The following is a 26,401-nucleotide window of genomic DNA, read 5'->3' as shown; positions in this document are numbered from 1 at the left end:
GATTGAGCTTTTCTCCTCCATCACGGAGGATATCACGGAGCTGAAAGCACAACTAGCCTCCGACCTCCGTGAAGTCCGCCGTGATGTAGACGGTATCGGCGAGTGTAGCTAGCTACCCCGGAGGACCACGACTTGGGCCTCAGTGGGGATGTCCATCAGCTACAGCAAGACTTGCTCCAGCTTCGCGAGCAGAATCTGGACCTCCAGACCCACTGCAAGGACTTGGAAAACAGGTCCGGTCGCAATAACATCCGAATAAGAGCGGTGCCGTGGGATGGAGACGGTGGAAACCTGCGGGAATATGTGGAGGCTCTCTTTTTGCACATTTTGGCGGAGGACGATCGCAATGAAGTCAAGATGGACAGAGTACATCGGGTAGGCCTGCCGCGTGGCGCGCGCTCGCCGCCTCCCGACATCTTAGTTTGTGTCCACGACTTTCAGCTGAAGGAGACGATCCTGCGGAAAGTGAGAGACACTAACAATTTGCTTTTTCGTGGGCACAGCCCTCAACTTTTCCAAGACCTGGCGGCCTCCACCCTGCAAAAGCGACGGGACTTTCGCCCAGTCACGGCCTTCCTGAGGGAGCACGGGGTGTCCTACTCCTGGGGTCACCCCTTTCGGCTTATCTTCCGGTGGCAAAATAGACTGGTGCAAGTGCGAACAGTAGCAGCCGCCAGGGACTTGCTTGGAATGAAGGAAACATCTGCGTCGGCGGACGCCAGCGCCTCACCAAGAAAAAGTCGCCGTTCCCGATCCCCAGCTTGGCAGAGAGTGGGCCAACATGGCGCAGCGGAGGGGCTATCCCCGTCGGCGAGCCAGAGTGTAAGGGGAGACGCTTTGGCCTTGGTGGCCCAGGTGACTGAATCAAGCCGAGTGGACAGCTCCTCGGCGGCTTAGGCCCCCTCAACAGCGGCCCGTGGGAGCCGGGGGGCTCTACCACCTCAGGTACTCTGTGGGACAGTTCTCCGATGGAGGGTTACCCTGACCCTGGATTCGGGGGGGGCATTACCTGGGTCTTCTACCCCCGACCCTTACGGTCATGTCCGGCTTTCATTGTTCTTTTTCTACTTTTTGCTTTCCCTTTTTTATGGTTTGTTTCTGAGGCTCCTATGGGTTTCGGTAGGCTTGTTGGGGATGGATCCCGGTGGTGGTGGATGGGGACCTGGTATGGCAGTGGTGTGTCTGGTTTGTATTTAGAGTTGGGCTGCATTGATTGGAGCGCTGGGGGGGGAAGTTGGTCTCGATGTTGCCTGTTACGATAGGCTCCTGGAACGTTAAAGGCCTTAATTCTCCTCAAAAGCGCCAGAAAGTTTGGAAGTATATTTTAGATCATCAGCTAGATGTGGTGGGCCTGCAGGAGACTCATTTGGCCCGCAAAGATGAATCCAGGCTTAAGCACAGGCAGTATCCCCTGATTTATAAATCCTCAGCCACTACTAAGCACCGTGGGGTTGCGCTTTTGTTCCGATCTGCCCTTCAATTTCAGCCTGTGGGGGTGCGGGGGGACAAGGAGGGGAGGTGGTTGATGGTGAAGGGAATGCTCATGGGTAAGCTTTGCACCTGGGTGGTGGTTTATGCTCCAAATACAGGGCAACATGGGTTCCTTGAGACTCTTCTGAGTGTGATTGGGGACTTTGGGGAGGGAGCGTTGATTGTGATGGGAGATTTCAATTTGGTTTGGGATAAAAGTCTTGACTGTTCACATCAACAGAGGACGGAGACGGGTCTCTTTTCCCCGGAGCTGCGCGATAACTTGTTAAGTCTGGGCCTTATTGATAGCTGGCGCTCCCTCCACCCCGCACTAGGGACTACACGTTCTATTCACAAGTTCACCACACATATTCCCGTCTCGACCATATTTTTGTGCATCAATCTTTACAGGGCGACCTGCGCAATAGCAACATTTTTCCACTTTCAGTTTCGGATCATAGCCTTTTGGCGACGTACTTGATCTGGGCCCCAGAGTCGTCCCCTCATCGCAAATGGTATTTCCCGGCATCCCTCACGCGAGATGAGGAATCCTGCAAGAAGCTTAGGGCAGCCATTGGTGAGTTCTTTGAGCTGAATAAGATTGGTGACACCTCAATCTTTACCCAATGGGACGCCTTCAAGGCGAAGACACGGGGCACGTGCATTGCATTGAACTCCGCCCTGAACAGGCTTCGTCGTGAGGAGAGGGAGGCGCTGGAGGCGGAACTGACTACGTTGGAAACTGCGCATAAGCAGAATCCTTCTAGAAAGACACTTCGCCCTCTTGCTGCGGTGTGAGGGAAGCTCGGGGCGCACTATAATAATCGAGCTGAATATACCCTCCTGCGCCTACGGCGCCTCTCCTATGCTCAGGGCAACAAAGTGGGGAAGCACTTAGCACGGCAGCTCCGTGATAAACGTGAAAGAGAATATGTGGGTGGCATTCGGACCCCCTCCGGGGTAGTGGAGCACAGGGATGCGGTTAAGGCAGAGCTCTTCGGCGACTTCTATGCTGCACTATACTCGGCGGACCGCCTAGTGCCGGCCGCTCAACAAGCATACTTGGAGGCCCTGTCGCTACCGCAGGTCTCCAAGGAATGGAATGAGCTCTTGGAGGCCCCGTTTACTAGGGAGGAGGTGCTTTCAGCCATTCGGTCCCTCAAACCGCAAAAAGCCCCGGGCCCGGACGGCTATACGGCCTCCTTTTATCAGACGTTCGCGTCCGAGTTGGGAGACCACTTGGTGCTCCTTTTCAACAACATGAGGGAGGCGGGCCACACTTCGGGCACTATGGCGGAGGCTATGATTTCGATTATTCCCAAGGCGGGGAAAGACCCATCCAAATGTGAATCCTACCGGCCCATAGCCCTCCTGAATGTGGATGCCAAATTGTATTCTTCTATCTTAGCCACCCGGCTCAAGGACCTTATGCCTGCTCTCATCCATCCGGATCAATCGGGCTTTATAAAGGGTCGTCAGACCCATGATAACACCAGACGGCTGATTCATCGGATTGAAAAGCTGAACGCTTTAGGATTCCAGCGGTTCTGCTAGGCCTTGACGCTGAAAAGGCGTTTGATCGGGTGGACTGGAACTTTCTCTTTAGTACTCTTCATGCTTTTGGCTTTTCTCCCAAATTTATAGATATGCTTCGGGCCAACTATCAGGGCCCGCGTTCGAGAGTCATGGTGAATGGTCATGTCTCACCATTTTTTGCTCATTCCCGAGGCACAAGGCAGGGCTGCCCCCTATCTCCCTTACTTTTTGCGCTTAGCATAGAGCCTCTTGCCATTAGTGCTCGAGAGGACCCGGATATTGTGGGCCTCCCCTTTTCGGGAGAACAGCATAAAATATCTTTGTTTGCTGATGATGTCCTTTTGTCGCTAGCTGACCCCGGGACTTCCCTTCCGCGGGTGCAGGACGTGCTGTCCCAGTTCGAAGCAGTGGCGGGGTTTCGGGTGAACCCCGGCAAATCATACATACTCAATCTCACGCTTTCGCCCTCTGAGGTAGAGCCCATTCGACCGCTCACGCCCCTGGCCTGGTCTGGCTCCTCCATTCAATTTCTCGGGGTCAAGCTGACCTCCTCCATCGCCACCCTGTATGCAGCTAACTTCCCTCCTCTGCTGACTCAGATACAGGCTGAGCTGAATCGCTGGAAGCCTATGTTTATCTCTTGGCTTGAACGCGTGCATGCTGTCAAGATGACGCTGCTCCCCTAGCTTCTATATCTGTTCCAAGCCCTCCCCATTCCCTTAGACGGGGGGGGTTTTCGACGTCTGAAGACTATGGTTCTGCGTTACATCTGGCAGGGGGGCCGTGCTAGACTCTCCTTTCTTACGCTTCGCCGGCCCCTGAGGAAGGGTGGGGCTGGCCTTCCAGACATGCTTCTTTACTACAAGGCGGCACAACTCCGGGTGTTGGCTGAATGGACCCAAATGGAGTTAGAGAAGCATTGGCTGCATATGGACAGGAGTGTGGCGGGGCGCTCTATTTGGGACCTGGTTTGGAAGGCGAAGGGGGATCGGCCTCGCAACGCATAAATTAGCACCCCTACGAGCACCACTCTGAAGGTCTGGGACTCGGTCTCTAATGATGAACGATGGACCTCCTTTCCTTCCCCCTTCACACCTATTCACTTTAATCCAGCGTTCCCGCCGGCTCTTGTTGAGGGGCCCTTTGATGGGTGGAAGGCGGGAGGCTGCCACGCACTTACACATTTGTTTCATGGCTATGAGCCGCTCACCTTCCAAAATTGCATGCGTGACTATGGTGTGCCACCTACTGAGCGCTACCGGCACGCCCAGCTGCTACATTGGGCATTGTCTCCTGAGGTGAGGGACGCTGCGACGAGGCCTCCCACGGATTTCGAATCCTACATTACTCGCACATCGTCTATGAAGGGGGTGATTTCCTTCCTCTATGATTTACTGTTAACCACGGCTATCTCACCTCGCCCTAGATACATGGGTTTGTGGGAGGAGCACCTGGGGCGAGACATCTCCGACGAAGAGTGGTCCCATCTTTGGCGAGATCTACACACATTTAATCATTCGATCGATCTGAGAGAAGCACATATGAAGACCATGCTAGATTGGTATCTGTATTCGACCCGGTTGAAAAAGATTTTTCCCTCAGCTTCTGACAGATGTTGGCGGGGCTGTGGTCTCCTGGGGGACTTTCGCCATATCTGGTGGGATTGCCCCATCATACGCCCTTATTGGGAGGAGATTCTGTCTCATATTAGGGAGATCCTGGGCTACCCGATTCCAGATTCCATTGGCTTTGTGCTCCTTGGCCTTCTGGACCCGGTCTGGAGCACCAAACCAGGGCTGACAAGCACATCCTTTGGCTCTGTCTGGAAGCGGCCAAACTGGCTCTGGCTGCTGCATGGAAAAAGAGGGAGGCCCCAGCTCTTTCCCTTTGGTTTGCTAGGTTATGGAGGCTGCTAAGTGTGGAGCGTATGGCGGACATTTTCAGGAATAACTTTAAGAACTTTACTTTCAGATGGGGCCCACTGGTCCGCTTTCTCTCTCGGGGGTTGCCGTCAGCGGTTTGCCCGCCCACTATACGTGCCTTACATCTGTTTCAGGTGTGAACTGTGCTTGTGTGAATGGTTGTTGTCTGGCTGCCACCATCGGGGGGGATGTGTGCACTGGGGAGGTTGGAGCCTCTGGGGGGGGGAGGGGTTTGGTTTGTTTTTCTTTTCTGAAGGGGGATGTGGACGATTTGATTTTTATGATCTTCCTTGTCGCGTTGTTTTTCTTATGGCCGAACTGCAGGGAGGCGTACATGGACTTGGTCGACTGAGCCTCTGACTTGGATAGACTTGCCCGATACCAAGGCGGGCTTTCCCCTCCGGATTTCGCAGGGGGCTTGACATTCTCCCGGGCTGCTTTTTGAACTTTTTATTTTTGAACTCTTATGTCCTGCCCTGAGTGATGACACTGCTCAGCCCTTCATAACTGTTACTGCTGCTCGGCCTTTTGCATTGGCCCCTGTGTGGGTACTTCTTTGATTTGCAATTCATGTGCTTTCATCCCCCTTTCTCTTCTGTTGTTTCTATCTTTCTATTCTCTCAATAAAAATATCTTTAACAAAAAAAAATGCAAAAAAAGTGTATTCGTATTAAAAATATATTTATAGAAGATTTACAATAGGTGAGTGAGTAAATTAAAAAAACTGATTTCCACATTGAATTTCGTTGCTATAGCATGCGTTGTAAAAAACAGCATGCTAAATGTACTTAAATTGATTGAATACAATTTTCGTTGTGTTTGCTTCGGTATAAAAGGATGTGGGGTCATGGCCTTTGCGTTGAAAAAAATTTGTTGTAACGGTATGCGGAGTGTTAGGCTGTGGAGTAACGTCGTATATTCTTGCCATTGCTTTTAATGGCAAAGTCAGGCTAGCAGTACGGGATTGCTCTCTCAGTTTGCAGTGGTGAACCGGGGGACTCGTTGCACTCTGTACAGTACACATACAACTTAGCTATCCCATTGTTAGCCAACCGGGTGCAGGACAAGTGCACTGGCATGATCAAAGGAGCAACAATATAAAGGACACAAATGGGAAACGTTAGTGCAGAGAGGCATGTGCTTAGCAGGTATGTTATTACTATCTCACCTTCACCTTCAGCAGTCGATCTCTCGAGCAGCCCATGTCTGTCACTTCTGCTAGTTCAAAGGGCACAGTGGATGCTAGAAAACATTGATATAACAACTAAATCCTATCTTCACCAGCGCAACTCTATCTCATGGCGAGGAGTGGAGCATTCTGAGGCTTTTTCAGCAACGGTATACTTTAGGCTGGCTGGGAAGCTTCCACATAAAGCATGATCAGCAAGAGCTGGAGGGCAGATAAGCAGAGGACCATAGGCTTGGTGGAATCCAAGAGGAAAATTGCAGTAAGCCTATCACCCACAGTAGAATGCACCATCAATATACTATATTCAGAAAATATTGCATATATGCCCAAAGCTGAATACTTGGACAGGACCCTCAGCCAATTAGTGTCCATTGTATCCTTACAAATGTAATAACCCTGCAAACCAGACTGGGTCAGAATGACCTTCCTTGGAGAGTGATTTGGGATGGATTGAGCTTCTCCCTACATGCAAGGGATGAGGTGGACCCGGGAAGGGCTACTCCATGAGGCCTTGGGAATGAGAACACAAAGTTAACCATAGAGTCACAGGTAGACTGTCCAAATCCTCTCCACCAATCATGGGGCTTCAATCAGTTCATAGTCCTCTGTCATTAACCATTCCCCCTCTTTCGTCGCTTCATGAATCTTGTTTATTAGAATCCCCTCCTGAAAGCAAACAACATAGTTTAAGCGACAGCACTGGCTAGGGATTAGCCCTGCAAGGGGAAAAACAGCATAGAGCACATCTATGAGGGAGGCTTGCACAGTCGATGTGAACATAAGGAAACAAAAGAACTTTCTTACTCCACTACGAGGGTGGGAAAGTTACAAATGAAGTTGTTTCCTGGGTGGGATAATCCTCGCCTCCAAGTACTTAATAGAATTTAAACTTTCAGTTACAATAGCTAGGAAATTTTTCACTCTATGTCATGCCCAGAGGCGAGGATTATTCTATTTTAAAGCTTACTCACCACCAAGTGAGCCATCTGTATTACCTGTTTGAAGTAGAACTGCTTAAACGTAGAGTCCGAAGACCAATCTGCTGCATTAAGAATGTCTTCTAGACGGACTAGCAAGGTAAAAGCTTTGGAGGCCAAAGCTACTTTGGTAGAGTGTGCCCCAAAGGCACGTAGTTCTATGCCTGCTTCCTGCATCACCCACATCACGCATCGGGTAATTGTGGGAGAAGAGATAGTTCTATGGGGTTTCTTTATAACAATGAACAACTGACTCTCTCCTGGAAGGCGGAACTCCTCCGACATTTCCTCATACGCGTTAAGGCAAGAGACTACGCACAGCTTGGGAGAATCCGGGAAGGCTGGGTATGAGATGAATTTTGTCCCACACTTAGTGCGTCTACAAAACATGAACGTAACTCCAGTAGGTGAAAATATCCTGAAACTTGTCTACAGGTGCTCAGGCAAAGGTGCAATTTTGCTGAGAGCTCCTTTCTAGAGAGGAACCTGTTTGTTTGCAAGGACAGGAACAGATTCAAGACTTGGTTTACATCCCAGAGGGCCAAATATCGGGGCTCCGGAGGTAAGGAAAGGCGTATTCCTCTGAGAAGGCGACAGACAAGAGGGTGTTCCCCCACTGGGGAGCCTCCACCATAGCAGGTCCCGACGAAATAGCCAAGTGGAATGTGTTAATGGATCTATAAGCCAAACCTTCCTCAGCCCAAGAGGCCAAAAAATTCAGGATAGCTGTCACATCTGCTGCCGCGGGACTGAGACCCCGTTGCATACACCAATGGTACCACCTTCTCCAGGTCGGAGCTATAGCGTTTGACAGTACTATCTGCCCAGGCCTTGGGCATGAACTTCTCAGCCACTCCCTAAAGGCCTGGGACCGCCCATCATCCCCTGTAATAAGCCCCGCAATCAAGGCTAGAAAGCCTTACATGATGAGCGGGTGAGGATCCTTGTCCGTATTGAGGAGGAGTGCTGGAAAGCGAGGGAGAGGGATTGAAGAATCCCAAGAAATTTCCAGAAGAACCCAAATTGCGACCTCGAAATCAGGGTAATCATGACCACGCTCACCCCCTGGCGCCGAACTTGGGCCGAGGCCCTCGTTATCATGGCGAACAGGGGAAAGGCATAGCCTAATTCATCCCGCCGGTCCTGCAGGAACGCCTCCGTCATCTCCGCCAGGGGAACATGTTTCCAGCTGAAGAACCTGGGAAGTTGGTGATCCAAGCGGGAGGCAAAGAGGTCCACTGAAAAGGAACCCCATCTGCGATGGAGGTCCGCAAACCCTCCTGAGTGCAACTTCCACATGCTCACGTCGTGAAAATTGAGTGATTGGAAGTCCGCCACTTAGTTGTCTTGTCCGGGAAGATATTTTGCCTTGACTGAGACATGGCGATCCAAGCAATACTGCCAGAAGTTTGCCGATAGGTCTGAAAGGGCTTACAATCTTATGCCTCTGAGGTGTTTTATATACCGGACTACTGATATATTGTCCATCTTGAGGAGTACGCTGGAGCGTTCAAGTCCTTGGTCCAGCATTGGATCGCGTACGAACCAGCGAGTAACTCCAAACAGTTTATATGTAATTGTTGTTCTAGAGGAGACCACATACCTCCTGTGGTGAACTCGCCACATCTCACGCCCCAGCCTGATCAGCTGGCATCTGATTCTATGACGATGTCTGGTGCGGAGCAGAAAATTGCTCTCCTGTTCCAAGCCTCCATGTTGGTGATCCACCAACTGAGTTCCTCCTTGGCCTCCGCCAAGAGGTTCAACTTCTGGGAGTAGGAGAGACCCCTCCGCAGGTGGGTGGCCTTGAGGTGCTGCAGGGCTCAGTAGTGCAACAGCCCTGGAAAGATGGCCTGGATTGAGGACGAGAAGAGTCAGACGATGCGGGCCAGCTGTCTGAGAGAGATCTGCGGTCTCGTGAGTGCCCTCTGAATCTCGTGGTGGATCTTTGCCACCTTCCGGGGCGGGAGGCTGAGAGAAGACTCTACAGAATCAATCAAGAAACCCAGAAAAATTACCTTCTGGGCTGGAACTAGGATGGGTTTGGTCTCGTTGACGACAAACCTCAACCTCTGTAAGAGGTTGACCGCGGTTTGGAGTTGGCGGGCGAGTGTCCGGGGGCACTGGGCCATCAGCAAGATGTGGTTGAGGTTTACTATGAGCCTCATGCCCGACGCCCTCAGGCGTTCCACTACCGGCTGGAGGACCTTGGTGAAGCACCATGGTGCTGAGTGGTGTACTCATAGGTTCTGTTTCTCCAGAAAAGCTGGAGGAACCTCCTGTGTGGAGGGTATATCGGTATCGAGAGGTAGGTGTCCTTGAGATCAAGGTGCCCCATCCAGTAGGGAGATCTGAGGATGTCCTGGAGAAGGTGAATCCCCTCCATCTTGAAGTGGCGCCACTCGTTGAATTCACGGAGCAGGATAGCCGGCCTCTGACCCCTGTCCGTATTGTCCACCAAGAAAAGGTTACTGATAAAACCTCTGGGATGGGGCATAGTTTCAGCAATTGCTCCCATGTCCAGGAGGGACTCAATCTCTTGATTGACTAGAGCGGTGTCTTCCAACGAGAAACAGATGGGGAGCAGAGTAGTGGGTTGAGGGCGTTCCCCGTAGAACTCTTTTCAGAATCCCTGCACTGTTTGCAGGACCCAGGAATCTCCCGTGATAAAAGTCCAAGCCTGGAAAAAATGCGCCAGACGGACCCTTACCGTCATAAGGTAAGAAGGGAGAACACTCATCGGACGTGTTGGAGGTGACACTGGCTCTAGCTCCTCTGTGTTTGCTGTGCCTTCTTCAGATCAGGTAAAAGTTCCTGAATATGGCCTGATCCTGATATTGGCCTTGCTCGGAGCCTTGTCCCTTGTACTGTTTAGTGCGGCCGGATGAGCGCCACCTTCCTTTTCCGGCCCCACGGAAAACCCGAGGGTGAAATACCTTTTTGATCGATGACTGGGCTTTGTCCAGGGATGTAAAGGTATTGGCAAACCTCCCCAGCTCTTTAATAAAGGGTTCCCCAAAAAGGCCACCCTGTGCGACCAGGCCCGCTTCTGAGTCCACTAGGTCCCCAAGCTTGGGGTCTACCTTAATGAGCAGGGACCTGCGCCGTTCCGTACAAAGGGCGCAGTTGACATTGTATAGGAACACTAAATAAACATAAGAGGGACCCTGAGAAACCAATTCTTAGGGAGCATCCAACCAGGGAAAAGTAAACTAAAAAAACAACAAAGGAGGTCCCTGACTATACTTTAACACAAAGGGCAGTAGCTCCAAAATATTAAGAATATCTACCCACAGAAAAGTTCAGTCGAAAATGTATTTGATTTTTCATATATTAGATATTTTATCATTTTTTAATAGAAAAAGCATATGTCAAATTTCAATTCATAAAATTACATCAAAGATACATCAAAAACATTATACGACACATAAAATGCATAAACCAAACCCTAAAAATACATATCCAATAGATCACACACAATATCAACAGCAACTACCATAAAAAACATGCACAAAAGGAGATAGACAATTCATCAAGAGAAAAAGACAATAATTCACACAAGAATAATGAAGACAACCCACATTACATAAGGACATCAAGTACAAAATAAATACATAATATAACAGGAAAAACAAAACTGGAGAAAAGCGCTGACGCGCGTTTCAGAAACTAAACAAAAAACATGAACACTTCATTCATCAGGGCGCACATTTGTATATTTCTGGATCCTTAATTTGTGACCCGAAAATTGGCCGTCAGAAGACTAATAACATCACACAATGATCATGGCTGGGCTTGAGAGCACTATCTGTGGAGGAAATAGTTAAGAAAAATTACACTAAATTAAAAGCAGAAGGACTGCTGGTCATAATTAGAGCAAGGCATTCTAATACAATCATACACAAAATACAGAAAATAACCAAACACGCACAAGATTATTACTCAAATACAGCTTTCATATTCAAAACATAAACCTTGTAGCCCAAAAACCCAATGTGTAGATAATACCGGATCAAAATATATATATATATACACAACATAAGAAAGAAGCCAGTACCTTAAGCTGACTAGATGCAGAAAATAAGTAAGAGCAAAATTAAATCCAAAGAAAATAACAGATGGACATTAGCATCCTAGTAAGTACCTGAGATCTAAGTAGTGAGCTCCCTAAAAGACACAATAAAACTAGGGATTTCAGAAACGAGAGCTGGTCAAAACGCAGAAGGGGACGGCAGGATTCCTCTGAATTTCGAGATGTAGCGTGACCTATGCAAAGACGGAATCCAAAAATGTAGCAGGCAAGACCAAACCAGATTTAGAGATGTGCAGAGCCAAGAGGCAAAATGACAAAGATTCCTAGAAGAACCTACCTTATCACATGACTTTTATGAATAACGACCGTCAGTAAAATTGCCAGGAGTAGTCACTTCAATAGACGATAAATACTAGGGGCGTCCATGATAATGAAAGATTAAAAGCCTATAAAAATAAAAATAATAAACACGTGTTACAAGGATTACGGAATAAAGAAAACAAACAATTAAGTCAAAAAACGGGGAGGAGGAAAGTAAGGAAGTATAAAGGAAATCGTGGCAGCGGGTAAAAAAGCATAAGGCGAGAAGGGTGAAGATTTAGAATAAGACCGAACCCGCCAGTCAGACAGCCTCCGATAATCATCCTTACCTCAAAGAAAAAGAAACGCTAACACACTTGTGGGGCACGGTGAGTAAAGCCTCAGCGAAGTCGTCAGAAGAACCAGACAGCCTGTGCCCAAACGCTACTCCTATATATATGAAGTAAATTATGGCTAAGTGATTCGAAACTCAAATTCCCATGTGGGAGTAACTCCAACTAGACCTACAAGGGCACCCACGAGTAAAGCGGAGGATCGCGGCCATATTGGAATCGTGGCATATGGTACAAAAATGTACGTGATTCTGAAAAACATGAACTACAAACAATAAAAAAGACAAAACGAAAAAGACACTCATCATCATGGCAGCTAGACCTACAGTATACACTAAATGATGCAACGGAAACACCACTGCTTGTTGCGCCCAGGAGGATAGGATCTTGGGGGAGATCAGGCTTGCAACATTTTGGGCAACCTTGTCCGAGGGAGCCCAATCCAAAGACCTCGGGTGAAGTATGTCATCCGGTTCTAGCATGTCAGCGCTAAGGCCCGGGTCATCCTGGGTAGGTTGTGGGAGAGAGGGGTGCCATGGACTGGAGGGACTGGCATCATCATCAGTATCCCTGTGATTGCCATCCCCCGGGTCAGTGGAGGGCCCAGACGGGGACGTACTGGCCAGAAACGCCTTCGCCGGTGGGGGCCGCTGATCAGTGGGGGGTTCATTAGGAGGGGTTGTGGCCAGGCACGGCTCTTGCCAGTTTCTTGCATGTCTGCGCGATTTGACAAGACAGACGACGCTCTAAGGGGGCAATAGCTTCAGAGACCTCCCTATGGATGGATGCATCAACTGCATCATAAAAGTCGTCATTCCAGTATAGCGCAGAAAGAGGATCCTCCTTCGCTTGGTCATCTACGTAGGGATCCATAGCTCTTATGAGTAACCCTGATCCCAACACCAGGTAAGTTGCCAAATATAACTGTGACAGGGTATGTCAGGTATGGGGGGCTGGTTATTCTGAGGGCAGCCTGCTGATAAGGGATCCTGCAGGTCTTAATAGAGCCTGCAATACTGACTCCACTTGGAGTGTAGGAAAAAAACTAGTTACAGATCCCCCAGGGCGTATGGGCTCACACACCTGCCTAACATCAGCAGTACACACCCGTGAAAACAGGCGTAGACACCAGCAGGCGGACAAGGCTCCCCGCAGCGCTGCGGCTCCGGCTGGAATGCACGGTATGTGTGGAATTCGGAGCTTGCGCGCCGCGGGTTGAAGGCACCAACAGGCGCCCTCTGGCGGAAGGAGGAACACACCGCCTAGCCGGCACCTTGCATACGCGGCCGGCCGGGAACTCAGACAATTCCCACGACCCGAATCGGGTCAACCCGAGTAGCGGGTGACTCGATGAGCAAACCTGAAAACAAAAGGCACAGTTTAAGGCAACATTGAAGAGTTGTGGCAAATTGGGACGCGCACCAGCGAGGGCCACTCGGTGCCCGCATTCGCTCTAGATCACAGAATCACTACCAAAGCTGTGCTAAGCAAGCACGTATAGCCGATTAATAAACTAGTCTTCATGTATACAATTTAAATAATTACCAAACATGAATAAAAGTTCATAAATCGCATTTTAGCAACACTACAGAATCACTCTGAGAGACAAAGAAAAGCACACTTATCTGGATGCAAGCAGCGAAGAAAGAGGGGGAATGGATAATGGCAGAGGACTATGAACTGATTGAAGCTCCATGATTGGTGGAGAAGATTTGGACAGTCTACCTGTGTCTCTGTGGTTAACTTTGTTGTCTCATTCCCAAGGCCTCATGGGAATGGTAGTTTTTTGTTTTTACCTTTAAATGGCTGCTAATCAATAAAGTGAAGAAGGAATAGCATAATCCTCGCCTCCGGTCCTGACATAGAATTCACTCGTAGTAATAACTGTTTGCAAATGCTGAGGCCATAGATAAGTGTATGTAGTGTTTGTGAATATTACATCCTGGGTCCGAGCCTGTCTCCGGACTAAACCCCCTTAGGACTAAAGCTGGACAGACCAATGGAGGCCGATCCTTCTATGCTCAAATCTGGTGTGGCTGTGAGGAGCACAAATCTGCCATCGGGGTTTGGAGTGGAATGTTGTAAATCTTCACCTGAACTGCACAAGAGTCAAACTCTATACTCAGCATAAGTGATCTGGTGAAAATGTCCTGGGCTTGGCACTATCACAGCCCTGTCATTTCACCCAAACTGTATTGTTAAAGAAGGAGTCCTGCATGACTTGGTCTCTAATGATCTCAGAGCCTCATAGGAAGGGTTGTGGAAACAATCCTTATGGTCCAACACATGGACCAAGCAATTTTTAACTATACATTGAAATGTGTCCATTGAGAAAGGTTAGACCTTGCTCAAAAAGAGTTCCTCCTGCAGTATGCCTAAAGATGAATTAATGCCCTTTGTATAACTTATTCATTATTACCAGTGATAAGCTAGTGTTTCTTCCATTTACCACTTGTCCAGAATTGTATTGTATTGAAGTGTCTCCTGTTAGACCTCAGTTTGAAATGTGTGTCTCCCACAGCCATAGGGGAGAGATTCAGCATGGACTTAACGAAAGAAGAATATGATCAACTTATTGTGAAATACGACATCAAGAGCAATGGCAAGTTCTCATATCCGGAGTTCCTTCGAAATTGTGTTCTCATGCCAAAACAAAAAGAAAACACATTGCTCCAAAGGACGAAACTGCAAAAAGCACGAATGCCTGTAAGTAGTATACTTGTTTAAAAATTATTTACATGGAAGAAAAACAAAAAGAGCGTTTTGCGGTGTATTTCACAGAAATTAATTTATGTACACAAGGTGGGCTGTATTATGTAATATCCTTGACGTACATAAATGTGCCAGGAAGTTACTTAATAATGTGGCCTCCGTTGCAGTTATAATAAGGTGACAGAACTCAGTTATCTCCCCAATCATAAGTCTGCCAGGTGCCAGGGTCATCATTCACGGCTTGAGACTCTCACTTAAAGGTTGTCGTGTATGCCATTTGGAATCCAGTTTTATGTTTCTCAAGTTCTTCCCTTGGTTGGGCTCTGTGCCCCCTCTCTTGAGCATCCAACTTCCTGCGTATCCCACCGATCTGGCCGTGCGCAACAGTAATTAGACCAAGGATCTGGTGTGTGTCTATGAGCTGCATCTAACCCACCACTGGTCCAACCCTGCAGCACCCCACTTGTGATTGTGCACAGCGGAGGTTAGCTGCAGGGCCCATATTTGGTAAGCACACAAAAGTGTACAAACCCAAGGGGTCGAGCACTCCCTACTATGCATAACATTTGGCTTGCAGAGTGGGAGGTGACCAAAGGCCTGATCTTTTTGCTAGGCCATACACCCAATCCATAAGGGCAGGAGGCAACCAATCCAACCTTGTGTAACACGCTCAACCATAGAACCAGACCTTGAGCCAGGCCCTGCACCGCTGGGATCGCACGCCCTCTGAGGCACATGGCCCCAGAATATGTCCAGTGTTTCTCTTGCGTTATATGATTATTATTACCTGTGTTGTGTTTCCTTTTCGGGCTCCATAGATTCTAGGACCCTTTAAAAAGTCCGTGGCTTTTGAAGTGGGTGTATGAGTTAACAAGCCTGTCATGGGTTCCGTGAACCACACATTTTCTTAATTGTTTTATAAATTCAGGAAAACTTTCTCCTCCCCTCCCCTCTACGAGTTTAATGGGATGGTTATGAATTTTTGATCAGTTCATGGCATTTCACGGAGGTGTACATTTTCTGCAGTTTTTTCTAGTTTAAATGTTTTCATGCAGAATTTCTGGCGCCCGTGTAGCTTCTGCCAGGATCCATTTGCACCACACCACTGATGCCACAGTGCTTTACTGTACCTGGCACTGACAGAACATAGCTAGTAGCAGCAGGACCTAAGCGATGTCCACTTCCTGGCTTTTGAGGTTCCGTGACAATTGTAAGTGGTGCTTTCGACTCGCACGAATAAGGTCGAGTCTGGTATCTATGAACCGCGAATGACGAGTTTAGTAAGTGTGCGCAGTTTCGCTATGCTAACTTAAACCGTTCGTTTGTTATGTGGGTTTTTCATCTGTACCCACGGGTTCCATCTTAGATACGGCATCCATTTTGTCTCTTGCCCTCAAGTAGCCAGCGAACGGACGTTGTCCGCTTCGCGACCCTGGGACTTCCAAGATATTTGCGGAAGACACATGTTCTTTGTAAGTGTCTTTATGACGAGGGGGATGCTACTGTAAGGCGGATGGCGCCGCACAAGGCTCATCTTGCCGCACGGGCTTATTGTCTCAGCCGTGCATCCCATTAGGCACGTCCCTTTGATGCCTGCATCTCGTGTTTCCCGTTACCTCCCCTTTTACACCCTTTCCGATCTCCCCACTGTCTCCGTCTTCCTCTACACCTGTCCTTGTTCCTAATTCGATCTGTTTTATTGCTGATTGGAATTTGCTAATGGTGGGAAGATGGGTTTTTACAGTTGGGAACCGCCAAATGTTTCCGCACTTATGTTCCGGACCTTATGTGTTTCAAAGTGACCAAAAGCGACCCCTCTGGGGGATAACTGTGAGAACCGGGTTGTAAACTTTTGTGTACCATGTTATCCTATGGGTAAAAACTGTATAAAAGGAGCGATTTACAGAACCAATTTGAAGCAGTCTCCCCAAGTTGCACGCTGTGTACTTGTCGTGATCTCTGTGTTCCCTGCAGCAAATAAACCTTGAATCTTTGACGCCGAAGGAAGTGTCCCGTGTCTCTGTGACTTGTACGCCGGAGCAGGTTACCCACGAAGGTTTCAGGTGTTGTGCCCTGGCACCGCTGGGTCTTACAGAACCCAGTCCTTCAGTTGGCGCCCAACGTGGGGCTGCATCAGTGGTACCGGTCCAAGCCCGACGATCGTGAGGAACTTCGTGTGAAATCTCCGAGGGAAGGTGCACTCCGCTTCATCGATCCTGTTGTCGAAATAAGTGGCCCGAAGACTTTTCCCGCGAAGATTCCCGCCTCCGGACGGCTGCGACGGACTGCTGCCCTGACTGTAGACCTGTTTTGGCGCCTGGCGTAGACCTTGGTATAGCGAGACGATTGACGGGCCTTCCTGGTGACGCCATCGATTTTTGAGTTAAGTATTTGTGGGTCGCTCCCATGGTTCTTGGTTGTTGACACTTTAGCGAGTGTTTTTGTTGTACACGCTGTGTAAGTGTTTTTGTCGGTGACACCTTGCTGGCGTACTTTGTTGTGTTGTTTGACGACTGCAGCCGCCAAAGACCGAGGGTTTTGTTCTTTGCTGGGACTTGGTAAATCCCGTAACCCTTGAAGTTTGTGAAACTCGGCTAGTGTGCAAGATGCCTGGTCGCAGTACTTTGTTTAGTTGTTTCAGACCTTGTGGTGCGGATTCCCTGCTGGAGGACTCGTGTCCGATACCTCCGGTTGGAACTCCTACTTATGATCTATATAGCAAACATGGGCTAGGCCCGATTACCTTTAATGATTATTGGATTAAATATACGAAGAAAGACGGCGACCTTCGTTGGCCACCTCACGGTAGCTTCGAGGCGTCGATCTTAGATAATCTAGAAATGAAGTTGTTTGAACGTAAATCAAGGCCGGCCATGTTTGATGCCTTTCGGTTGTGGCGCAAAGAAGCCCGACAGAAAGAAATCAGACAAAATAAACGTAGTCAGCGAGATAATGTTGCTACCATAGTGAAGAAAGCTGAGCAGTTTCAGCGTGATAAGGAGGTTAAGGATAAGGAAGTGTTTGAGAGACTACAGCGTATGACCATAGATAAATGTTATCCTGCTTTACCTACGGAGTCGGATAAGAAGGAAGAGGCAGTTGAGGATCCTTTAATGTCCTATCTTATGAAGTCGCCACCTCCGTACGTACAGGGTACCGCAGCTCCTGTGGTCCCTGCCGTACCTGTCCTTCCACCTATTCCTCCTCCACCTGTTCCTCAACCTGCACCCGTTCTTCCGACTGTTCCTGCTCCTTTGCCTGCTTCTATCCCTACTGCTCCTCCGCTTCCACATACTCCTGCTCCCGCTACTGCTCCTGTTTTGTTAACCCCTGTTGCTGCTACTGTTTCTACTCCTTCTCTTGTTAGCCCTGTGTCGTATCTCTCTCCCTCTACTCGTAGTCGTAATTCTCCTCTTGCAGCCAGTTTCTTTCAGTCGCTTGGGCCTGTTCATGGGTCTGCTAGCTCCGATGGTCCTCAGAGACGTAGTCAGCTTCCTGGAAACAGAGAACGCGTTGCGCTATATAATATGGCGATGGGTTGGATGGTAAACCCCCTTAGAAATCCGCCCCGTGTTGTCCTCGAAACGTTTAATCAATTCAACATACCAACCCAAAGGTACGTGTTTGATGAAATGTGCAAGTTCCTACATGATCAGATAGCGGCCAATGCACCTGACGAGGTGCTGACCGCCCTGTCTGAGCTTCGGCTTCAGTTCGCAACTGGACTGATAGTAGATACCAATGTCCGACGTGCTATTGAGCGGTTATTGTCTCTTCGTCCTGCTCCCATACCTCATGCGTTGTTTGTTGAGGATATTGAAAATCAACCAGACGAATCTGGCCAATATCCTATGCGTGAAGTTCCACCGGTTTGGATACCAGCTGATGCTAATGCTAATCCTCCGGTACTGGCGCACTTTGAGAGAGTGTGGATACACCTCCCATGGAAACGATCGGAAGTGCTTCAGGTGAAGCAATCTTTGCCCGATCCTCGTAAAAATCCTACTGGGTATTATAAGGAATTATCGCAGCTAGTAGATGCTACGGTAATGAATCTTGCCGATATCGATATGTTGTTTGGCAACGTTGTACCGCAACCGGTATGGGCTAAAATTCGTCACCAAGATCACGCAAATGAATTAGGCGGTGATTGGGCCGCCATCACAGCAGCAGATGCTGGACAAGTGGCTGCTACTAAACCCGACCAATTGATTACTGCTCTTCCCCAGCGTATAATAACATTGATGAAGACTCTTATGCCAGCTATGAGGGTAAATTGGGACAAATTGTCAGCCTGCAAACAAAAGAAAGATGAGAGTGTTTCGGATTTCTTTACGAGGTTTGAAGAAGCATTCATTGACCACAGTGGACAGGATATGGGTACTGAGGGTGGACAGAGGTTGTTTGTGGATAAATTTGTATCGAACTTATTGCCCGATTTGAGCAATAAATTGAAGAATTCGGAAAGTGCATGGGCCGTTTCTACCTCAGCTCAGATATTGGCTACGGCACAATATTATGAGAATAGAGAGAAAGAAGAAAATGACCGTGCTGACAAAAAGACGAAAGAGCTTAAAACTAAAGTGTTGTTGCAACAAGCGTATCCTCCTCGGTCCAATCAGAATAACCCACAACAAAATAGATCGCAGTCGCAATCGAATCGGTCACAGCCACGTAATGATTCCTCCTTCCAAAGATCATCTTTAGGGTACAATCAATGTGCTTATTGTAGACAGGAAGGACACATTAAATTTAACTGCCCTGTTCTAAATGAACGTACTAGTGGTAATTCGTCTAAAGGAGGCCGTGGTGGTTCACAGCAGGCGTCACGTGGTAGAGGTCGTGGTGCTCAGAATGATCGCTCAGATAACTCATCTAATTCTAATAACTGTTTCGATCAACGTTGATCATCGCAAGGACGATCTGCGCAGTACAATGTGGACGATTATTACGTCGATCAGGGAACCGACGACAGTAATTACTAGGACAGCCAAAGACGAGGAGAGGGAGTGGTATCAGTTCCGGTTGATCAGAGAGGGCCTTACGTCGCAGTTGCTACATCGGGCGTCGTTGAGCCTTTTCTGTTGGACACTGGTGCAGCGAAAAGTTCTATCATGCATTCGAAACTCCCTGGCGCACCTTTGTCTGGCTTAACAAATGTTTCCGTTGGATTTTCTGGCGCTCCCGTTAGCAATCCAGTTTCACGCCCTTTGCCCCTTCAAATTGGGCCTCGTGAGCTAGAAGCTCCGCTGATTTTAACCACGGGTTGTGGTGAAAATCTATTGGGCCTGGATTTGCTTAAACGTCTGTATGCAACTTTGTACTGTTCTCCTGCGGGTGTAAAGCTTACGTTAGGAGAGAGGGTTGTCTCTCCCATGTACTTGTCTCTCGACAAGCTCCCACCGGAATTGAGTTCTCTTTCTGCGTCTTTGTGGGCGACGGGTCCAAATGACGTGGGCCTACTTGCCATCTCCCCTTATGTTGTTCAGTTGAAATCTAATGTGCGATTGCCACGTATTCCCCAGTATCGTATCTCCCTTGATGGTGAACGAGCTTTGTTAGCGATCATTTATGATTTGATCGAGAAAGATGTTATTGAGGAGACTCGGGGAAACGTGTGCAATAGTCCTGTGTTGCCCATTCTTAAACGCACAGATCCTATGAAACCGCCTGTTTATCGTTTTGTTATCGATTTACGGGAGGTGAATAAAATTGTGGTTCCTCAATTCCCTGTTGTGCCTGACATTACGGCGCTACTGACTCTGATTCCAGCCACTGCATCATGGTTTTCGGTGATTGATTTGAAAAATGCGTTTTTCAGCATCCCGATTGCCGAAGAGAGCAGGGACCTTTTCGGTTTCTCTCTCGGTGGACGTAGCTTCCGGTTCAAACGCGCTCCTCAGGGCTACTGTGAAAGTCCATCGATTTACAGTCAAGCCTTGAAGGGTCAACTGGATGCGTTTCGGTTGCCGGTTGGTGCGGCTTTAATCCAATATGTCGATGACTTATTGGTGGCTGCCGATACTCAGGACATTTGCAAAATTGCTACGGTGTCGTTGCTGCAACATCTTTGTGAGTTGAATCACAAGGTGTCACCTACTAAACTCCAATATTGTTGCCAAGAAGTAACCTATCTAGGTCACTTATTGTCAAAGGAGGGAAGGCGGTTGACCCCAGAGAGAATTGCAGCGATTGCACGAATGGCTGTGCCAAAAACCCAAAGAGATGTGCGTGCCTTTCTAGGTATCACGTCGTACTGCAGACAATGGATTCCTAATTTTTCATTGCTAGCGAAACCATTGGTGGCTCTTACGTGCAAGGATGTTTCGACTCCTTTACCATGGACGGAAGAATGTCAGAAAAGTTTTTCTGAACTACGTGATTCATTGTGTTCGGCTCCTGTGTTAGGTACTCCTGACTATAGCAAGCCGTTTACGCTATATGTTCACGAGAGGGAAGGTTGTGCTTTGAGTGTTTTAACGCAACCTTTTGGTGGTAAGCAGCGTCCATGCGCATATTTTTCCTCGACCTTGGACCCAGTAGCTAGAGCATTGCCGAGTTGTTTGAGAGCAACTGCGGCAGCTGCGGTCTCCATCCGACAATCAGCAGGATTGGTCATGGATAATATGCTTACGGTGATGGTTCCGCATGCAGTCGATACTCTGTTGAATCGTACGAAGACTCAGCACTTGACGAGTGCGAGGTTGTCTGGGTATGAATTAACGCTCTTGGCAAGCCATATTCAGATAAAACGTTGTAATGTCCTAAATCCGGCAACTTTGTTACCAATTAGCGCAGAGTCGGATGAAGTAGCAGAACATGACTGCTACTTGAGGACTGAAGAAGAAACGAAAGGTCGAGTGGACCTTAAAAACACCCCATTGGAAGATCCGGATGGCACTCTGTATGTGGATGGGTCATGTTTTAAGTTGCCGAACGGTGATGTGACTACCGCTTATGCTGTTGTAACGTTGAATACTGTTGTTGAAACTGCAAGATTGAATCAGAACTCTGCCCAAGCTGCGGAATTGATTGCTCTCACTAGAGCATGCGTGTTAGCAAAAGGTAAACGTGTGAATGTGTACACCGATAGCCAGTACGCTTTTGGTGTAGCGCATAGTTTTGGACGATTGTGGCGAGAGAGAGGTTTTCTGACGTCGCACGGTACGAAGATTCAGCATGGCCAGTTGGTGAATGATCTTTTGGATGCATTGACTTTGCCTACGCAAGTTGCGATTGTTAAATGTAGTGCGCATCGTAAAGTCACGGATGATGTTGGTCGTGGTAATGCGTTTGCAGACGAGATTGCTAAGGAGACTGCCCGGAACCTTAGCACTCGAATGTATGTGACGAGTTCGGTTAGGTGGCCTACGGAATCGAGTATGTGTGAAGACACCCTTGACAGCGTGAAAAATATTCAGAATGAGGCCACCGAGACTGAAAAGGCGAAGTGGAAAGAAAGTACGGGAAAGTTGGATGCGAGTGGTTGTTGGATTGATTTGTCAGATCAGAAAAGATGGTTGTTGCCTGACGCGTATGTACTGGCCGTTGTGACAATGGCACATGGGTTAGCACATATTAGCGCGAAAGGTATTTGTAAGTTGTTGTCGCCTGTGTGGAAGAATGATGGCATTACGAAATGTGCTGAACGATTGGTGAAGAATTGTATGGTGTGTATGATGTACAATCCTGGCAAAGGAACCCCAACTCCTCCTGGCAGTTTTGCTCCCCCTTCGTATCCCTTTGAGGTGGTTCAATTGGACTTCATCCATATGGAGCGATGCAATAACCTGAAATACGTTTTAGTTGTGGTTTGCGCATTCTCTCGATGGATCGAGGCCTATCCCCTCAAAGATAATACTGCTTTGTCTACTGCGAAAATCCTACTGAAGGAATATTTTCCTCGGTATGGAATGCCTAGAGTCGTGTGGTCAGATAACGGAAGTGAGTTTGTTGGGAGTGTGATGAAGAGTGTGTGTAAGGGCCTTGGAATAAATCAAAAATTCCACAGCGCCAATCATCCCCAGTCAGCTGGATTGGTTGAAGGGTACAACGGCACCCTTAAATTAAAGCTAGCGAAGATTCAGGCTACGACTGGTCTTTCGTGGCCTGACGCTTTGCCCTTAGCATTACTGTCAACTAGGGCGACTGTACACTCCCGAATAGGGCTTAGCCCCTACGAAATAGTGTTCGGCCGTCCTGCGAATGTGTGGGGGGTTCCTAGGCCAGGAATATTCTCTGATCTTGAGTATCCAATGTTGATTGACTATTTACATGACTTGACTGCTAAACTGAGGTTAATTCGCCAACAGGTTTACGACGCATTGCCGACGCAGACAGAGGGTCCAGGCCACCAGCTCCAGCCCGGAGACTGGGTGGTAACACGCAACTTTTCACGAAAGAACAATCTGGACCCCAGGTTTACCGGACCTTACCAGGTGCTCCTGGCCACGAGGACTGCCGTTCGTCTTGAGGGGCGCAAGAATTGGGTGCACGCTACGCACACCAAGCGAGTCCCTATCCCTTTGCCGGCAGACCCGTGGGTAAGGAAAGGCATTGCGTCAACAGAAACAGAAACATTGCCGGCGTTTGTGCCTTTTAGCGACGCACAGCTTGTTGGAGAATCCTCAGCGCAGCGGAAAGACACTGTTGAACGATTGTCAGAAAAAAACTCAAGCCCAGAACAATCGACTGATCAACAGGACGCTGTCTCTTCAACGGATCCTTTGTTCGACGAGCAGACACGTCCTGGGAAACATCGATATTCTTTGCGGTCTCGCGTTAAGGACAAATAAAATATTTTTTTTGCTTTGCTGAAATTGAAAACTGCATTATCCCCGATTTCCCGTGATCAGTTTGAATATTCGTATCATTGAAATTTTTGTACATATTGAGCTTCCTCCTTGTATCTTTTTACTTCCACAGCTGAGAGACATTGTGCTTGTACATACATATTGTGTATTGAAGGCCGTAGGGCCGCGCGCGTACTTCCTTCTGGATAGTAGGTCTTGACGCTAGGTTAAAGGCCGTCGGTTCCTGGGAACTCCTAGGGATTGACTATTGCTACACAGAACGAAGTGCGTCAAGAAACGTTGCGGACGGTCGTAGGGAATGGCATTCTCGAAGCTGAATGATTTGGAAGGAGCTCAGGTTCATCGATTCAAGCTGCAGCAACTCAGTCGTACCAAATGTTTTATATTTCAATTGTTTGTATTGTTTTTGACTGCTTCTGCATTATTGGCGGGTGGGGTGTACTATACGATGTCTTACTTCTTACCTGCTACACCTACTCCTACTCCCTACCCTAATCTTACTTCTACTGTTTCTCCACATTCCTTTCACATGTTACCGGAACACGAACAGGCTAGACGTGTAGAATTCCGCAACAATTCCTTTATTCAGCTCCTTCACCAGCATCAGTTAGTGGTTAACACTACTAATTGTTGGGTGTGTGGGTTGATGCCACATACTACGGATAAGGGAATTCCATATCTGGTGTTACCGTATAGTTCCCAAGGGTCAGCTCGAGCATTCCAAACAATGTTTCGAAGCGCACTGGGTTTCCACCCCATTCGAGAACCACGTTCCCCCTACTCTGGTCCTACCTCGTATCAGAAGCCTTTGTCGATAGCCATAGAGGATTTAGATAGCGATATCTATGATCCTTCGCTTATCCCTGAAGAAGAGGTACAAGCTTATAGGGTCCTAAGTAGAGGCGAATATAGTGTGTTCACTAGCGAAAAGCAGCTTAAAAGCTCGCCTCCAATATGGGTCGTACCCCACACTGGTAATTTTTGTCTTATGGGTCGTGGCCGAAGATCGCAAGCCCGACTTGGAGCAAGTGCTTGCACTGAAAATTACATTTTGCCGATGTCCTCGTCCCCTGTGTTTCTGGCTGCCAAGGGTACATACTTTATCTGTTATGATCGTGCATATGCATGGTTGCCCGCTGACTTCATGGGCTCATGCTTTATTGCAAATCTGTTGCCTCCGACGTTCACTGTAGATGCCGATTATCACAAGACTAGAGTTGTGAGAGGCGTAATTAGCGAAGAGGATACCGCCGGTCAAGAGGCAGGAGACTTTTTCAAGGGTTTCCTCCCGTTTTGGGGACCTATGGTTAACAGTAGGAACCTGAGACAGTTGACTCGAGTGGTAGAATCGACAGCTAATATTACTGCCAGTGCCCTTGGTAATATCACCACAGAACTTCAGGCGGAGAGACTTATGACGTTGCAAAACCGAATGGTTTTAGATGTCATTTTAGCAGATCGCGGTGGGGTATGTAAGGTGATCCATTCGAGCTGCTGCATTTTTATTCCAGATAATGCTCCAACTGTCTATCAAGCCATCTCGAGGTTGCATAAGATCTCCGAATCCATACACGTGGATGTAGGGGATTGGACGTTGCTAGGATGGTTTTGGGGCCTGATGTCGACTTGGGGTTGGAAGATTCTGATGATCATCGGAGTTGTGGTAGTGTTCCTGTTCACGTGTTGCCTTTGTGTGCAGTGTGGTCCTGCCTTATGTGGCCTCTGTGCTACAACGTGTATGAGACAACCATTTGTTACCAAAGGGACTCAGTTGGACAGAGCTATGCTCCAGCAACATCTCGATGGTCTGATGAATATCGAATATGATTCCGACTAGTGCTTGCCTACATGAGGGCAAAAGGAGCGTCTGAGGTTCCGTGACAATTGTAAGTGGTGCTTTCGACTCGCACGAATAAGGTCGAGTCTGGTATCTATGAACCGCGAATGACGAGTTTAGTAAGTGTGCGCAGTTTCGCTATGCTAACTTAAACCGTTCGTTTGTTATGTGGGTTTTTCATCTGTACCCACGGGTTCCATCTTAGATACGGCATCCATTTTGTCTCTTGCCCTCAAGTAGCCAGCGAACGGACGTTGTCCGCTTCGCGACCCTGGGACTTCCAAGATATTTGCGGAAGACACATGTTCTTTGTAAGTGTCTTTATGACGAGGGGGATGCTACTGTAAGGCGGATGGCGCCGCACAAGGCTCATCTTGCCGCACGGGCTTATTGTCTCAGCCGTGCATCCCATTAGGCACGTCCCTTTGATGCCTGCATCTCGTGTTTCCCGTTACCTCCCCTTTTACACCCTTTCCGATCTCCCCACTGTCTCCGTCTTCCTCTACACCTGTCCTTGTTCCTAATTCGATCTGTTTTATTGCTGATTGGAATTTGCTAATGGTGGGAAGATGGGTTTTTACAGTTGGGAACCGCCAAATGTTTCCGCACTTATGTTCCGGACCTTATGTGTTTCAAAGTGACCAAAAGCGACCCCTCTGGGGGATAACTGTGAGAACCGGGTTGTAAACTTTTGTGTACCATGTTATCCTATGGGTAAAAACTGTATAAAAGGAGCGATTTACAGAACCAATTTGAAGCAGTCTCCCCAAGTTGCACGCTGTGTACTTGTCGTGATCTCTGTGTTCCCTGCAGCAAATAAACCTTGAATCTTTGACGCCGAAGGAAGTGTCCCGTGTCTCTGTGACTTGTACGCCGGAGCAGGTTACCCACGAAGGTTTCAGGTGTTGTGCCCTGGCACCGCTGGGTCTTACAGAACCCAGTCCTTCACTTTGCCAGTGCTAGTTTATACACTGACTCATTGATCAGTGGTGAGGCTACATAGATCAATGTTTATGTTTAGATTTTTGTAAAGCAAATGGCTACCCAAGGGCTTCCAGCGCTAAGTGAGAGTGTTGCGGGCGGGGGTAAAAGATTGAATGGCAGGGTGTGTACAGCCATGTCTTTAGCTTCTTCCTAAAGCTGGGTTCCTCTTCAAGCAGTCTCCGCTCCTGGGGCATAGAGTTCCACAGCTTTGGGACCAGGTGATCTGCCTCCCCATCTTGATCTCTTACAGCCAGATGCATCAACCTAAAAACCGG

General features: G+C 48.3%; 1 protein-coding gene across 1 annotated transcript in view; it reads left to right on the top strand.

The window, feature by feature from the left end:
- EFCAB6 (EF-hand calcium binding domain 6) overlaps window positions 1-26,401 on the top strand; it is an 846,383-nt gene that overhangs the window by 692,755 nt on the left and 127,227 nt on the right. Inside the window, exon 28 of the mRNA XM_086922295.1 lies at window positions 14,302-14,486. Within this exon, the coding sequence (XP_086778421.1) occupies window positions 14,302-14,486 (185 nt within the window). The remainder of the gene's footprint in view (window positions 1-14,301; window positions 14,487-26,401) is intronic.

Source organism: Lissotriton vulgaris, chromosome 1_1 (assembly GCF_964263255.1).
Source record: "Lissotriton vulgaris chromosome 1_1, aLisVul1.2, whole genome shotgun sequence".
Classification (NCBI taxonomy): Eukaryota; Metazoa; Chordata; class Amphibia; order Caudata; family Salamandridae; genus Lissotriton; species Lissotriton vulgaris.
Note: the sequence above shows the minus strand (reverse complement) of the source record. Positions and strands in the feature narration are given on the sequence as shown.